Source organism: Apostichopus japonicus, chromosome 17 (genome assembly GCF_037975245.1).
Source record: "Apostichopus japonicus isolate 1M-3 chromosome 17, ASM3797524v1, whole genome shotgun sequence".
Taxonomy (NCBI): Eukaryota; Metazoa; Echinodermata; class Holothuroidea; order Aspidochirotida; family Stichopodidae; genus Apostichopus; species Apostichopus japonicus.
In genome coordinates, this window is record NC_092577.1 from 7532405 (window position 1) to 7550777 (window position 18373).

General features: G+C 37.0%; 2 protein-coding genes across 4 annotated transcripts in view; one reads left to right on the forward strand and one right to left on the reverse strand.

Annotated features, from left to right (window-relative positions):
• LOC139985144 (uncharacterized) overlaps positions 1–3550 on the forward strand; it is a 125661-nt gene extending 122111 nt beyond the window's left edge. For all 3 annotated transcript variants that reach the window (XM_071999397.1, XM_071999395.1, XM_071999396.1), the window contains 2 exons: positions 1762–1872; positions 3169–3550. In XM_071999397.1, the coding sequence (XP_071855498.1) occupies positions 1762–1872; positions 3169–3291 (234 nt within the window). In that variant the 3' untranslated portion in view covers positions 3292–3550. The remainder of the gene's footprint in view (positions 1–1761; positions 1873–3168) is intronic.
• The window catches only part of LOC139985122 (NLR family CARD domain-containing protein 4-like), a 346343-nt gene extending 329231 nt beyond the window's left edge, over positions 1–17112 (reverse strand). The window contains exons 1-3 of the mRNA XM_071999348.1: positions 16949–17112; positions 15661–15782; positions 13055–14574 (exon numbers count right to left, since the gene is read on the reverse strand). Of these exons, the coding sequence (XP_071855449.1) occupies positions 13055–14574; positions 15661–15682 (1542 nt within the window). The 5' untranslated portion in view covers positions 15683–15782; positions 16949–17112. The remainder of the gene's footprint in view (positions 1–13054; positions 14575–15660; positions 15783–16948) is intronic.
• Between the last annotated feature and the right edge of the window lie 1261 nt (positions 17113–18373).

Sequence of the window (18373 nt, forward strand, 5' to 3'; positions counted from 1 at the left end):
AACATACCTTCACCCCCCCCCCCACTTTTATGCAAAACCAAACGTAAGTGTTTCATTCATCATCGAGAATAGATCCGAAAACGGAACTTAAAGCCACACATTATTTTATCGGCCCTACCGAAACTGCCGAGTGCTGTATACTGTAACAATGTATTTAATGTGTTACTGTGTTAGTGCCAATTTGTAATTTACATTATTCGATTTGCATGCATCATTCCAGGATTTCGAGCAGTAAAGAAATTACATCGGCATTGCCATTGCATATTTTGAATTACATGGGGGGGGGGGTGTGTCATGTGTCAGTATATTGAATTTAATTATTGATATACCCAATATGCAAATTTGACTTTCGTAAATCGTTTCTCAATTCAAATCTCAATCTCAAATCAATTCCTGAAGCTAGCACTGTAGCACAACCGCGGATTCATCACATGCAGAATTGAATCGCTAGTTTGTTAGCTCCAGGATTCGTAACCTGTGCTGCGAACCATGTGCTAGCTCTAGCTCCAGTTATTCTGCATGCTTCATGCTACTATGTTAATCACAAATTCGACTTAGATTCGAATCAAATAGGCCTAGTTTGATAGAGCTGTTGTGGGGAATAATTTCGATTAGGGTTGTGCACATTTGTCTGCAAAAACGACAAAAAAAAACTAAGGTCTGGGAAAAAGTGGGGGGGCAAATGCCCCCTCTTGCCCCCCCGTAATCCCGCCCATGGAGACAAGTGAGTTTGTTATTTGTAAGAGTGAACAACTGCCTCAGCAAGTGAATCAGTGATGTTGTTGCTATGGTCACACTATCTGAAGCCTATGTGCTTCCACCTGCTATATGTCACAATTAAGTATTTGTTTAATCAAATGTAGAATGACTAACAGGAACCATATTTCCTTTTCCATCCGAACCTTTCCTACCCTTCCCATCTCAGTGCATCCAAAACCCAAGAAAATTGATGTCAAATTTAAATCTGAAGATAGTCTAGTCTTTATGCCATTTGCCAATGAGCTATATACTGTACTAAGGGATTGCAAGTGGAAGTCTTTGGTTGGTTTACTGTAATGTGTGCATTTGTTGTTGTCAGTCAGTAAGACAAGACATGCATGTAGTTCCTGGATCAAATGCATTTCCTCAGAGTAATAACCAAAGTAATTCAGAATTCCATTCTTAGCCATTGTTCAATAGTGTTGAAGGATTCTCTTAATGTGTTCTGTCTGAGATGTACATTATTTGCACTTTAGCTATAGTACTGACCATTTAAGAGATATTTCCAGCAAACTCAAGCACATATGCATTCTACATTGATTTCCTGATGCAATACTATGGAAGATTTGGTAGAAAAATTTCCACTAATTGTCAAAAGTTGTTTTATATTGGAGGGGTGAACTTCTCTGGAGGTAACAATGAGTTGATCAGTTAGCACTACAAGTGTTTTAAATAACTAATTGTTTTGATTACCTCAGATGCAAAACATTTTCCTAAAGTGCAGTTTTGACAAAGGCAAAGATGCTTTGAATAATGATATTAGTCCTGTGCTGTTAGGTATGTCAGTCCAACAAACCCAAAAATAAAAACAGAAATAGAACAAAATATTTATGCTGCCCTAAGAATACAGCTCTACAAATATTCATATATACTTAATACTAAGACACAAGGAAAGACATTGATGTCTGTTACAAAAATGATCACAGACCTGATGAATTTTCTCATTGATAAATCTAGTAAATGGAAAGTTGAGTTATTTTGTATTTTCCCTCTAACCTCCAGGTGGTACAGTTTTGTACATTTCTTTGGTACATTTCCTCCAAGAAAGTGAAGGAAAAAGTCAAGTGGGAACACATCACTGCTGACATAACTTCCTTTGTGAATGAGAGTCGGGTGAGTTTTCACATAGTAATTTCTCAACAGTCAGTTTGTGAAATGGTAATGGTTTGTGTTGGATACCTTCTGATCAAATCTACAGGCCATATGTTAGTGAAGACAGCTTGCCTAATTAGTTTCATAAATAACATCAAATGCACTTTTTAAGATTCTACTTGTTTAATTGTGTAAAGGTAATAACATTGAATAAAATTAATTACTATATTGTAGTATGGATGGAAGATATCTCTAAAGTGGAGACAGTTACTAAAAGATTCCTAAATTATCAGTTCATCAGCAGACTTTTTTAGAAAATAAAGATTGCCCACATGCCAGGAAAACTAAGTTGCTGTAGTATGTATATTGGTCTGATCATGAATGTGTTTGGAATTGAGAAATTATGAAGTATGAAGTCTTTGAAGTTATATGTGCATTACCACCAGTAACCTTGGTATTGTTTTGACCCTTTAATACAATAAATTAGATGAGAGCGAATGAATTAGGGATACTCCAGCCATCTGCTATCACTAATTGCTATCTTTAGACCTTACATCCCCATATAACTAGTATTGCCAGTAGTCATAGCTTTTAAATAACTTTTGAATATGCATGAAGCCATGATATGCTATGTTCACTGCTCTTCTAGATGGACCTAAGTAACCAGCCTTTCCTTTCACCCTTCCTCCAAAATCAAAATGATGACAAGTGAAAGCACAAACTGTTTTGATATGACTTATTGACAGACTAATACCAAAGGAGATGTTATTTATCAGAACCTGAGATGTAGTTGTTTCTCTTTGGTTAACAAGATATTGCATATACAGGTCACTTTATTAATTTTCATTTTGTATGGAATGCACAAAATATATTTCTTTCCAACTCTGGGTACATTGGTATGGTATGGTATGGCGCTTTGCCACAATCTACAATCTTTCTGTGAACATTGTGTTGACATGTTGCTGTATTGCTGTGTATGCTTTGTGCATTGAATAAACAAAGCCTATTCACCTTGTTAGCCCCAAACACAAATTGTATTGATCCCATCACGACATACTCTATTAGTGGAAACAAATATACCTTGATTTTATCCATTATATTATTCATTGAATACATATATTACACTAAGCCATTCTTTTGTTTTACAACTTTGAGAACCCAATCTCCAATAATGACAAATATTGATATTGTTGAGATTGCATAGCACAGTCATACACAGTAGTATCGAATCTGCTAGAAAAGGTTAGATAATAGTAATGACACTTTCTGTCTTTGTAGAGTTTGTTATGTTTCTTTATTCACATTTTTTATTTGTAGATTCAGACGTACATCTACTCAAGTCTTCAGTCTAGAATTGATGTAATATCTAACGCTGACATTCCAGTAGAGAGGGCTTTTCTTGTTTGTGTGAGATGTGCATTGTTAGCATCTGTAAGTTAATAGTCATTGATGGATTTATATCTTTTAGTGGTATTATTTATGTTACTCCCTTCCCCTAATGCCCATCTTTATTTCATAATGATTTTTCTTCATTTATGATTTTCTAATGTAACATTATTACATATTTCATTGTCAGAATATGCTATGATGGTTTGTTGACTAGTTACAGTACTTAAATGTGCTACAGTATATTATTTATTTTAACCATAAAATCCAATAACTAAGTTTCTATCTCTTTTATATTTGCTTTAGGGGATGGGGGGGGTGGGGTACAGTAGGGTGTTGGCAGGGTGGCATGACGTGTAAAAACGTTGAGCTAATATGTGCATATGGGTAATTTAGTTAAGCTGTATAATGGGTTCATTGACAAACGTGGTATTTATAATGGGTTGATTGGCATGCATGGTAGGTATAATGGGTTGATTAGCATACATGATATGAATAATGGGTTGGTTGGCATACATGGTATGTTTAATGAGTTTATTGGCATATGTATATACATGGTATGTAAAGTGGGTGATTGGCATTTACATGTATAATGGGTTGATTGGCATACATGGTATGTGTGATAGGTTGATTGCCATACATGGTATGTATGAAGGGTTGATTGGCATACATGGTATGTATAATGGGTTGATTGGCATACATGGTATGTATAGTGGATCGATTGGCATACATGGTATGTATAATGGGTTGATCGGCATACATGGTATTTATAATGGGTGATTGGCATACATGGTATGTATAATGGGTTGATTGGCATACATGGTAGGTACAATGGGTGGATTGGCATACATGGTATGTATAATGAGTTTATTGGCATACATGGTATGTATAATGGGTTGATTGGCATACATGGTATGTATAGTGGGTGATTGGCATTGACATGTATAATGGGTTGATTGGCATACATGGTATGTATAGTGGGTGATTGACATACATGGTATGTATGATGGGTTGATTGGCATACATGGTATTTATAGTGGGTGATTGGCATTTACATGTATAATGGGTTGATTGGCATACATGTATAATGGGTTGATTGGCAAACATGGTATGTGTGATAGGTTGATTGGCATACATGGTATGTATGAAGGGTTGATTGCATACATGTATAATGGGTTGATTGGCATATATGGTATGTATAATTGGTGGATTGGCATGTACATGGTATGTATAATGAGTTTATTGGCATACATGGTATGTATAATGGGTTGATTGGCATATGTACATGGTATGTATAGTGGGTGATTGGCATTTACATGTGTAATGGGTTGATTGGCATACATGTATAATGGGTTGATTGGCATACATGGTATGTGTGATAGGTTGATTGGCATACATGGTATGTATGAAGGGTTGATTGGCATACATGGTATGTATAATGGGTTGATTGGCATACATGGTATGTATAGTGGGTGATTGGCATTTACATGTATAATGGGTTGATTGGCATACATGTATAATGGGTTGATTGGCATATATGGTATGTATAATTGGTGGATTGGCATGTACATGGTATGTATAATGAGTTTATTGGCATACATGGTATGTATAATGGGTTGATTGGCATATGTACATGGTATGTATAGTGGGTGATTGGCATTTACATGTGTAATGGGTTGATTGGCATACATGTATAATGGGTTGATTGGCATACATGGTATGTGTGATAGGTTGGTTGGCATACATGGTATGTATGAAGGGTTGATTGGCATACATGGTATGTATAATGGGTTGATTGGCATACATGGTATGTATAGTGGGTGATTGGCATTTACATGTATAATGGGTTGATTGGCATACATGTATAATGGGTTGATTGGCATACATGGTATGTATGAAGGGTTGATTGGCATACATGGTATGTATAATTGGTGGATTGGCATGTACATGGTATGTATAATGAGTTTGTTGGCATACATGGTATGTATAATGGGTTGATTGGCATATGTACATGGTATGTATAGTGGGTGATTGGCATTTACATGTGTAATGGGTTGATTGGCATCATGTATAATGGGTTGATTGGCATACATGGTATGTATGATAGTTTGATTGGCATACATGGTATGTATGAAGGGTTGATTGGCATACATGGTACAGTATGTATAATGGGTTGATTGGCATACATGATATGTATAGTGGGTCGATTGGCATACATGGTATTTATAATGGGTGATTGGCATACATGAAATTTATAATGGGTGATTGGCATACATGGTATGTAAAATGGGTTGATTGGCATAAATGGTATGTATGATGGGTTGATTGGCAAACATGGTATATATGATGTTTTGATTGGCATACATGGTATGTATAATGGGTTGATTGGCATACATGGTAGGTATAATGGGTTGATTGACATACATGGTATGTATAATGAGTTTATTGGCATATATGGTATGTATAATGGGTTGATTGGCATACATGGTATGTATAGTGGGTGATTGGCATACATGGTATGTATAATGGGTGGATTGGCATACATGGTATGTATGATGGGTTGATTGCCATACATGGTATTTATAATGGGTGATTGGCATACATGGTATGTATAATGGGTGGATTGGCATACATGGTATGTATGATGGGTTGATTGGCATACATGGTATGTATGGTGGGTGATTGGCATTTACATGTATAATGGGTTGATTGGCATACATGTATAATGGGTTGATTGGCATACATGGTATGTGTGATAGGTTGATTGGCATACATGGTATGTATGATGGGTTGATTGGCATACATGGTATGTATGGTGGGTGATTGGCATTTACATGTATAATGGGTTGATTGGCATACATGTATAATGGGTTGATTGGCATACATGGTATGTGTGATAGGTTGATTGGCATACATGGTATGTATGAAGGGTCGATTTGCATACATGGTATTTATAATGGGTTGATTGGCATACATGGTATTTATAATGGGTTGATTGGCATACATGGTATGTATAATGAGTTGATTGTCACTTGTGGTATGTATAATGTATAATGGGTTGATTTGCATACGTGGCACGTATAATGGGTGGTTTGAAAACTTAAGAGATGCCTTGTGCATTGAATCTTCAATCTTCTAAATGTAACAGTATTCCATATTTTGTTGTCAGAATATGCGATGATAGTTCGCTGACTAGTTACTTAAATGTGCTATATTATTTAAATTAACCATAAAATCTAAAAACTAATTTACTATCTCTTTTTTTCTCTGCTTTAGTGAAATGTTGGCAGGGTGGCATGACGTGTACAAAATTTTTGCTAATATGTGCATGTGAGTAATGTAGTTACGCTGTAAAATGGGTTGATTGGCATACATGATACAGTATGTATAATGGGTTAATTGGCATACGTGGTATTTATAATGGGTTGATTGGCATACATGGTATGTATAATGGGTAGTTTGGCATACATGGTATGTATAATGGGTTGAGTGGGTCAGTTCAGGTCAGGGGATCATGCATGTGATGTCATAATATTAGTTATGTATGTTATGTCCAATCCACAAGAATACTCTTGTGAAACATATCTTCAATAATATTGTAACTGAAGCTCTCCGATGCTTGCCATACACCGGACCAGCATCATTTTGCAAACTTACGAGATGCCTTGTGCATTGAATCCTAGCCTTTGATTTCTGTTAACCCTGCATCAACATTATTATCATATTCTTTGTTTCTGTTCTTTTCTATGTTCTTTTCTGGTCACATTTCACCGTCACATTTCTGCATTACTATATATGGTTGTATTTCTAATTCTATCAATACTGCTGTAGTACAATGTTAGTCTTCGTAATAAATAGAAAGAATGGTGGTTGTGTTATAAACAATGCTTCCTCAAGCGGTTGAGTGATAAATATATTAATACACAATGAATGGTGTATATGGCCAGAGACTGTATACTTTGTAGGCCCAACCTTCTCAATTCATATTCGCCTTTATATACAGAAAATTAACGTTAAAGGTAATATGAAACGTAATTAACTGAAAATACAATGAATTTCAAGGATGGTTTGTTAAGGCTAATTATGTATCGATACTCTTTCATGTTTATGTATAATTATTCATGAGATGCTGATTATTTTGTGTGTAACAGTTTAAACTTAAATCCTCTTTTTTATCATTCCCAGCCAGTTTCCGTTGTTCACTTATACAGGTAGTTGCATAACTAAGCTTTATGTAAAATATAATCCAACTGAACTTAAATTTGTGAGTTCTTGTAGTTTTTCATTCCTTGCCGAAGGCCGAAGGTATCTATGCGATGGTGATGACGTGATGTGTATGTGTGTGTGTGACACTTTGGCTCGTAAACACAACATCTTAAGAAATCAAAGATGCTTGAACTTCAAACTTGGTGTGTGGGTAGTCCTTAGTAAGTAGATGTTCATTGAGAGATCACCGGAGATCATAGGCGAACAAAATTGTGAACAGTGTATCTCAAGAAGTAAAAAATGATTGAACTTAGACTGTTTATTGACCTACAAGAATAGCAACTCATCTCTATTGTTTTTTATGGAGATCAAACGCAATTTCGTGTCATTATAGGTCAAAGGCTGTAAACCATGTAAACACGATATCTGAGAAACTGAAAGTTGCTTGAACCATAAACTTAGTATGTTGGTAGTTCTCAGTGATTAGATGTTCTTTATTCTTTTCATGGAGGTCAAAGGGGATTTAGGTCACCAGAGATCAAATTGCTGCAAACATTGTAAACAGGATATCTCAAGAAGTGAATGTTACTTGAACTTCAAACTTTGTTTGTTGGTAGCCCTTGGTGAGCAGATGGTTCCTTTTGTTTTTCATGGAGGTCAAAGGTTGTTGGATATCAATTGTTGTTTACAGTCAGAATAAGTCTAAGTATGCAGAAGTGCAGTTTGTTTGACCTTCGACCCTCTTTGCATAGGTACGCATAACTTAATTCTGCAAGACTTGTCATTTCCGATCAGCAATTCAGTTCGTTAGAAAATATTGTATCTATAGTTTCTTCTCATACTGGCGAGAAATTACAAGTAAGTGACGTTCTGGTTTACATTGCGTTTATGATAACACTATTACTCTAAGTATGTTGTACTACTACTCCGTATGTAGGGTATTGGTTAGAATTGAAATCTAATCCATGCTACCTATGAGTTTATTTTGTTATCATCACACAGTATGATGCTCCCAAATTTCTCAAAGAACAGTTTGTTATTCAACTGTTGACTTACCCCTCTCGTCTCCTTTAGGCCTGGAACGACTTGTCTGTTTGTTTGATGTTGTTAGTATTTACATACAATGTAATAGTTGTACACAGTTTCCATAGTGCACAGTAAGCCCCTATTTCACTCGATGTAAGATGAAACATGTGACCCACAGCATGGAGACATGTCACGTGCTCTGTAACATCACAACTGTATATCACTTAAACGGGAGATGATTGTCACATGGTAATGTCCTAAAGTTTAGTGAAATAACTAGTGATGGGAGGGGGTGAGGTGTGATGGTTATAAACGGTCTCTGTTCTATCTTTCCTAACATGCATCGCATAGCCCAGTTCACGCAGTAGTTTAGTATCATGGAATTTGGTGGCGTGGAAGACGGAGTGTTCTTGAGACGTTTATTATTAATAACCCAGCTTTAAAGGGCCATGAAGATGCAAAAGATCTTCTCCCTAATAAATTGGCCTTTTCTAAAACAAATAACAAAATAATATTCCGGAGCTAACAGCTCCGATTAGTTTCATTCCGTTGATCTAAACGGCATATGATACAGCCTTGATACACCCAAGCAGTATAAGTCACATACACGGATGTCGTGTATGGAATGTAAATGTTACATCTAATCCGCATATGTGATAAAATCTACAAATAACTAGAACAGCTGTAATATGCCAGTTCGGCGTTTGTTCCTTTGACGTAGACCAAAGCTAGGCTATATTTCTAAATAGTACTCTAGCTATAGCATTCGACTGCAATATAAACGAAGATAATTATTACTAAAACTATCACAGATTAATTAACCGGACAACCAAGCTCATTAACGGTTGTTAATCACGACGAACACATGTTCCGGACGTGACAGAGAATACCCAGCCCTGGACACTGATTGGTCAAATTGAACAACATGTTAACGTTACTGTATCCTCGTCATAGAAATTCAACTAGGAAGAATGCACAGTTTATCGCCGTTTGTTTAAGAAGTGAAGCCTTGAAAAAAAGTGAGGGCGCTTTGTGGTGTACGGCAAAAAGCCAGATCATTTGTAAGTCTTCACATATGCATTGTGCATTCGATTTTGAAACTGAATTTGATTATACCTGTTTTTCTGAAAGAATAGGTGTACTTTGCACAACAGAGACAAAGGTTATGGCGACCAGAGTGGTAAGTACTATACTCATGATTTTAGAACTTTTTTTTTTCTCGCCCTTATAATGACTGGAGTAAGTGGAGTGTGTGCAACTTTTAATGTCTGGAAAGGGTCATTTCCGGTATCTGAGAGGCACATGGCAAACATTTTTCTTGCTTGTATTATTTTAGTGCTCCACTCAAATAGTGACATAGCCTAGTATTCCCTAAAAAATGCCGTAAAAAACCAACCCTCCCTTCTCCTCACCCTCTTCCCACACACACCTCCTTTTGTGAAATACTTCCATATTAGTCTGTGCATGCAGTTATCAGTTTAATGTGTTGCAAAGTGGGTAGTTGCCTATTTTCTATAATTGAATTGTTAGTGATAACCCCAGGACGTCATAACCGTCACCCAGTGGCGGACTGGCCACACGGGCATTTGGGCAATGCCCACCGGGCCGATGGCCCGTTCCTTTTGCACAGTACTTAGTAGAATACAGACGGGATGTGTAGAAATATATTTTTAATTGTGGGAATCAGCTCATGAAATTACCATATTAGTTAGCCTGTAACTTCGTAACGTGTCATTGGCAACCCGTCCGTGCTAATGGATTTTATTTAGGTTTTTTTTAATTTTCTTCAAGCATGTTGTCACAAAATGCTTGAAAAACTAAAGGAAATCCAGTCTAAAACATATATTTTTGTCTATTTTTGTTAACGTTTTAACTTTGCTCAGCTTAATCAAGTGTTGCTTCTGGACAATTATTGTTGGGTCATTCTTAAAGGACTATTGTAACCTAGAAATTGAGAAATATATCAACATTTTGCATCTAGGCATTCCTTAATTAACTTCAAAAACATCTCAATGAGGAGGGGGACACCCCTCCCCTTTGACCCCTCCCCAGGACGCGATTTTTTTTCCCCAAACAGGTTTGCAAGTGTGCGTAAATAGTCGTTCATGATTGGTCAGAAAAGTTACGTCATCACCATAGAAACCTTCACTTCGAGGTTCTGCATCCATTTGTTGCAACGAAGATATACCCGTTCAAAATTACCCGTAGCCTTTCGTACATATTTAGATATGTTTGGAATTGGTTTAGACATATTTAGCACACTAGTATTGTATGATCTACTTTGATCGAAGTTTTCTGTGAAGGCATTAATCGATAACATCGCACAATGAAAGTTTCGTACAGGGTACATCACACATGCGCTGTAGGCTATAACTCTGTACACAGTGCAGTGACGGAAATATATCATATTATACAACATCTAATTATATTCCGGCCATTTGATTGGTCAATTGCTCGTCGATTGCATGCAAAATCCGCTCTATTGCACTCTATGAAATAGAACCATGGGTTATACTTTTTTGATGGCACTTTTTCAATGGTAAGAGAGCAGAGAAACATGTCTGTTCAAAACAGTCTGTTGCATGAGTGCATTTTACATCCAATTATATCCAAATTTGAAGGTGTATAAGACAAATAATGAATGGTTTCCATTCGTGCAATAGTGCAAATATTTCATTCGTTGAAAGATGTAGTTTGTTCAATTCAACTCGGCTGCGCCTCGTTGAATGGAACATTCCATCTTTCAACTCATGAAATATTTGCACTATTGCACTCATAACCTTTCATTATGTGTATACTATACACTATACTGCTTTGCGTATATTTACTCAAGACTCGCGTCGTGATGTTGCTTTTAGCGTAGGCCTACCCATTCCACGAAACGAATTCTGATTTCAATAGAACGGCTCACGAATCGTGGATAACGTAAACACGAACCAAATACAATGTAGCGTATGTATCATGCATAAGTGAGGTCAACATGTAATCCAAGCATTACGAGTAAAGTTAGGGCGTTTGACTGAAGGGAAACCCTTTAACTAGACTCAATCAAGTGTCAGTGTGTAACCCAATATATGTCTTCGAACTTCCAAGCGATGGCTATTATTTATGCTGACGTCACGAGCAATCTGATTGGCTGAAAACTCCGTAATTTCAAACCTGTTTGGGAAAAAAATTCGCCCCCTGGACGGCGATCACTATGTAAGTAGCATATCAATGAATGATGAGCCGGTCTAGGTGGAAAATGCCCGGGCCGGTTTTAAGACCAAGTCCGCCCCTGCCATCATCCCATGTTATTCTGACACGTGGATCTATCGATATGGCTATGTCCAGGGTCCAGTGAATGACAATACAACAGCTCAACAGACGACACTAGTAAAGTAATTAGATTTCTATGTTATTGCTTTTACTATCGCTTCCTAAGAATTATCTGTGAAACTACAGTCTACTGCTACATTTTTGGCACCCACATGCGGCTTTATCCCTACTTCAATTTCTATGTTCCTCGCCTAGTTAGCGAAATGTTACGAACATACAGTGATTTACACCGAAGGCCTAATGCACGATTACTCATAACGAATACAATGTAGGTATTAGTTGTCATCCAAAACACGTAATATACGTACAGAGCCGTAGCTGTGGAACTATGACTTTGTACTAAGTTTGTAGCATATAATGCCATGTCATTACGTGCTAGATGTTCGTGCCCGAGATCACATAATAACACCGACACGTTGCGGATAAATACGAGTAACAGTTGTTGCTTCCAACTTGTTTGCAGGATGTTTTTAACTCAAATGCTTACAAATGTATCTTGTTTAATTCGAGAATAATAAAACCTAAGTAGAGAATTTTACGTATTGTTTTGAAGAAGTATGCTACTCAAGGACATCTATTTCTTTACGTGTGCATAATTAACTGTTCGCCGCCACAGTTCTTTGCAAACTTGGGATTGGATTTTATCCTGCGTAGCCAACCTATGAATTTGAGATTGCTATGAAGAATGTATGTTGAGCTGGCATTCACCAGTCAGCCACGTAGATATTTGAGTGGGCGAGCAATCCCAATATTGTAGCGCGCATGCGCACTACAATAAATATGAATCTACCCTGTACTTCCACCAGGGGTCCTCTGACCCTTTGGAGTTAACAGTTTTGTTTTCTTTACATATTTTAGAGATCTGAATCATGTATTTACGAACGAATGGAACGCTGTCTGTCTCGATTATCTGAGACATGTATTTCAGTAGACCTAATTCTTGAACTATCTTTGCTTATACTTCCAACAGGCTTGAATGATATCTCAAAACGACACAGTCATCGATGAAACAAGATTTATTTGACATATAACAATACATTCATAATTTGTGACTTTCTCTTGGCGGGCTGTGTGGTTTAATGTAATGTACATTTATTAAGATTTGTTTGTCACTGAATTTAATGTAAACATTTATGAATTGGATTTTTTTTACTAATTTTATTTTTGATATTGCTTTTTTGTATATTTAGTTAATCAATCATGTTCTTTTGGTTTAGTTGACAGAAACTTTCGTAACAAAACTGTTTCATATGATGAACATACTTACATCAAATCTAGATGCAATCTCCAAGAGCTGGATGGTGGATCTCTGAAGAAGCTTGCTGTATCGATTCCAGATCTCAACTCTGTTTGAACACAGATCCCTGACGGTGTCCTTGATTCCATCTACCTCACCAGTTTGTTCCAGGATGCAGAGGATGGCAAACTTACCACCGTCTTCCCTGCTCTTCAAGTATTCTATTATTCTCTTCCCAACTGCTGAGCTAATCCCACAGGTGAATCGATAGAGGTACTGAAGATTAAACGGATCCACTTTATCAAGAACATTCTTCAGCTCAGATGCACCTCTTGTAGCAGCTACAACTTCTGCCAGTCTAAAAGACGCAAACCATTCACAGAATAGTTGATGGTAGAACCTTACGTCAGTCCTTGTCTGTATGTCTGTAGCAGAAGTCTGTTCGTTTGTCACAGCAGACACTTCTTCCTCTACCAAGATACCAACTGCAATATAATGTTGACAAAACCCTTGACCTAGTCGTGTACAGAGTCCATCTTTACGCCATGATAACTGTTGGTTTTCACCGCAGAGACCTTCAAATGCTACTTTACTAAGTTCCTTGTATTTGACAGCATACTCAATATTATACGCCTTTGCACTTTTATCCATTGATTTGTTACTAAGATGACTATGGAAGCATTGGATCATGTAACTAAAGAACTCAGTGACTGACTTGAATTTCTGAAAATGTGTCTTTTCGTGGGTCATGTGAGAAAACATTACAAAGATGAGAGGAACTTGACATAAGTCATCCAGGATCGGGTTTGCTTGTAAAGCGCGCTTAATTTTAGCAACGCTTTCGTCATCTTCCCCGGTAACAGCCTTGCGAATGTACTGGTCACGTGCTTTTGCGTCAAAACCAACTAACCGCACTCGCTTTGTGTTTGCTTTGTCATAGTCCTTCGGAAGATATCTGGTTGTCAGGGTAACATCAATATTCCCAAGCAGATTGCTGGTAATGATACGTCCTACGTCACTTCCGGTAGCTCCATCCCTATCAGGAAACTCATCATACCCGTCCAGGAGTACCTTAACAGAAGAACAGCTTTCAATGATATCTTTAATATCAGAAGATTTGATTCGAGGATCGCTAGGTGCTAAGAACATCTTAATTGCGTGATAGATAGATATCTTGCTGTTCAGCTGCCTCAACCGGAGCAGAATTAGAATCTCTACGTCTTTAAAAGGTGAATCCTTGACGCCATTGCACCAATCATAGGCGAGCTGTAGGGTTACTGTTGACTTACCATACCCGGCTTCTGCTTCTATGATGCGCCGTTTGGCTTTCATTCGAGGGTCTGTGAAGATATCTTTGTACGAGTCAACACGTACCCATGGTCCTTCTTTCTCCTTCGTCGCTCCTTCAACAACATATATCTCTGTACCGCCCTCAACAAATACCTTGTCCACACAATATAGTCTGTCCTTGATGTACGGTATGGGCTGGATTGCGTCATATTGTAGTTTATACCTTCTCTTCAGAGAATTGATGAATATGGACTTCTTGTCTGTAATGAGATCAACATGTTGATTTGTACACGTTATTCTTAGGTCAATCAAATTTGTGCGTTTCAGTGCTTATATATAAACTGAAACAAGCTGTGGCAGGCAATCTGTTTGATGTCACTGTTAACGACATAATTACACAAGTTTAATCGGAGTAATGTGCAAATTTATATCTCCTTATATGCGCCCATATCTTATATAATCATTCAATCGATTTGGTAAACTTAATAAAGTAGATGGATTTCAACTAGTATAATTCATTTCGCAAGTTGAGAAGGTGTTGAATTTATTGGCCCTTTTACAAGGGCGTAGGAACCGGGGGGCTGGGGCGCCAGCCCCCCAGTGAAAAATATGGGGGGCGGAAGTATCATTCCGCCCCCCCACGCTCCGCGAGTCAGAAAACCCCTTTCTCATTTCCAAATGAGAAAAAAATCTCATTTGGAGCACCAAATTGCATCTATAAGGCCAGGTGAAAATGCAAAATTATTAACAAAATGGATTGGGTGTTGAAGTGTGTTATATTGCACCAAATTGCATCTAAGGCCACCTGGAAATGCAAAAAAATCCAAACGGGAGGGGGACACCCCCTCCCCTTAGACCCCTCCCCAGGCCGGCCATCAGTCTTCAGCCCCCCCCCCCCACTCAAAAGTACCTCTACGCCACTGCCCTTTTATATAAAGACATTATAATATTTCAATTACTTTGCTCTCGATCTGATACAGGTGGCCTCCCTTCTTTGGAACAAACTTGAACATTTTATAGCTGAACTCAGTACTGCCTAGCAGTCCAGGAGTTAAAAGTACGATATGGTTTTGGTGCATTTGATTACATCTACATAAAGTGATTTTAATACAGTGTGTTATAATATCACACAATGTCACAGAAGTCAATCAATCAGTTTGATAACACCAAACTAGCTTTTTATTTAAAAAAAAAATATATATATATAATAATTAAATCATATTGACTCTCGATCATACACTGTAAGATTACTACAATGCTGAGGCTTAAGTCATTATCAATGTTTATTTTAACACCAGCCTTCCTATGCTAAGTTACTAATACATAACTATGTAATTACAACAAACCTTGCACTGTAAGGCACTCCATCGATTATGACGTCACAATAACTTTCGCGGGATAAACTTGGGTCTTCACTTTTCTTTTCCTTTGAGTGATATTATCCATGATTATCTTTCAAAGCGATGATCTGTTGAATATATAGATACAACATGCATGGATAAAACTAACTGAATAAAATTATCATAAATCAATGTATAATTATATAAGTCAACAGAACCAGTCACTTTACCAACAGATCTCTGGCTCGACAACGATAACATCAAGGTGAATCTCTCCTTATCTTTTATTTACTGTTTATTGTTTACACAAACATCGACCTTTGAAGTAATAAAATATCAACCCACCCTGAAATATTCAACTTTCTGTTTTGCTATCAATATTCACGATATCCTTTTAGAATGTCACCTACAGCTCATCATTTTAGATAGCGGGCTTCACAATTATTGCTAGGTTCTCTCTTAATTGTTGATACAACGTTTATTCATTTGCATGCTAATGAAGCTGTTTGAGTTAATTGTTATTATTCTATCGATGACATCAGATAAAACTTAGTCAATTTTCATTGCAAAAAGTTCGGTAAAAATCTGTTTTCTTTTTTAAACATTTTCCAATTGGTCTTTAATGTGTGTTATGCAGCAAAACAAAACGCGCACGCGTGACGACATTTTTAACGTTGAGGATCGAATCAAATTTGTTAATTATTCCCTCAGTAACCTTTATTTGATTAAATTAAAGAGAAAGATGACACACTGTTATCAATACACACTCTTGTGTATAGTATTAGACTACCAGGTTAAATTAGTTAGCCTAAGTTAAACTGATGCTTTAAGCGGCACGACTGAGACTCGGGCAGAGGAAAAGAATGGTAACGGTTCCTTTATAAGCTATATTAGTTTGAATCTCTCATGATTTATATTTTTCTAATCATTTTAGTAAAATAACCTTTACCATGCATCGTTCTGGTCACCCTGATAAAGCAAAAATATCAGGCACGTGATTGCTATCATACAAAAAATATGTTCTGATTGGAAGATATTTGTTGTACTTGCATGAATGAACTATTAAATAACCAGGATTTACATACTAAGAGTTTGACTATCATGAGCTTAAAATTCTTCCCTTCAAATTAATGAAATCGACATTGAATATTATCAACACAGACATGGGTTATAATACGTATATATAGTAATATGTTGTCATAACATAGTCTATTTAACATAGTCTGTGTTATGACATGTTTATATCAGTACATATATAGCTTCACACTATTACTGTCTCATGTGCGTTACTTACCAGTACGATCATCGCTTTGTGGGATCATCCAGAGAACAATGTAAGCCTAGAATCCTTTAATCCTTAAATGAAAGATGAAAATCACGAAAAAAAGAACGTACGGAAACAGGAATGAAGAACATCCAATTGACAAGATGGCGTTGTGTAGGTCATGTGACGTTCTAACATACGAACCTGGATGCTAAATAGATATCGGCAGGAATCAGTCTTTAGTTGTAACTGGTTCCAAAGTTCATGTTTTATTATTTACACAATCAAAGACTTTACTTGATAATACAATTCATATCTGATATTTATGCCTTGCTGTGTTTATTCTGTCATATCAAACGTTCAAAGGTACCTGCTGTACGTATATGCATTGCTCTTAGTTACGTCTATTAATACGAAACCATTGTAAGTTTCCGATGTGTTTTGTCCTATGTGCGTAATATGCCTGTTAAGTACGGTATGCAAACTGTGTAGATCAAACTACAAGCGGTGATGGCCAACTCTGAATATGTCTTGACAAGAAATCTACAGATTGGTTTACGAAAATGAAAAAAAACGTAAAACCACTGTTCGTAACAAAGGGAAGAAATTATACACAATTTGACAAAAGAGATTGTAGAAATAATGAGCTATAGAGCGAGATTATAATATTAGGATTGCAAGGGTCCGTGTTTAGAGTCCCGTTCGAGAAACAAATAATATTTTACTCTGTTCAAATTGATCGTCCTGGTCAGTTCTCCGTTGTTGATTAACTTCAGCAAGACAGGATGGAAATGAACGGAAAAACAAAGTTATAGTTACAACCATCAAGAAAATATATACATATATATATATACATATGCATTCTAATGTATATTATAAAGCACGTCCATATAAGTAACCCTCAACGCAATGTTTTACTAATAAATACTTAAAAAGTGAAGTGAGATGTGATGATACAACCGTAGCCCGGGTCCACATCTCACCCGGATGATTGCAACAATCCACCGACTGAACCCCCCCCCCCCCCTCGGCGACTGATTATCCGAGATGGGTCAATGACCACTTTTAATGTTAACCTTATTTATGATACATACGCTACATTCCATTGGGTTCTTGTTTACGGTATTCAAGAATCGTGAGCGGTTCTATTGAAATCGGAATTCGTTTCGTGGATCTAAGATCAATAAGATCAACTTCACGACGAGAGTTCACGAGTCTTTAATGAATATAGGCTAAACATGACAACAGCAATAGTTTGAATCGGTACAATACGTGAGGGAATTTTGCGACAAGATTAGGACTGTCTAAAATTTGGAAAATGGTATGTAAATAATCAAGGCTTAACTATCAGTGAAGGCTACTAAAAGCTCCGACAAATTCCGCACCTCCAACAGGGAGCTACAGACTACAAGTATTCACTCAAAAGCCCAATGTCTTCGAAAAGAAGCAGAAACA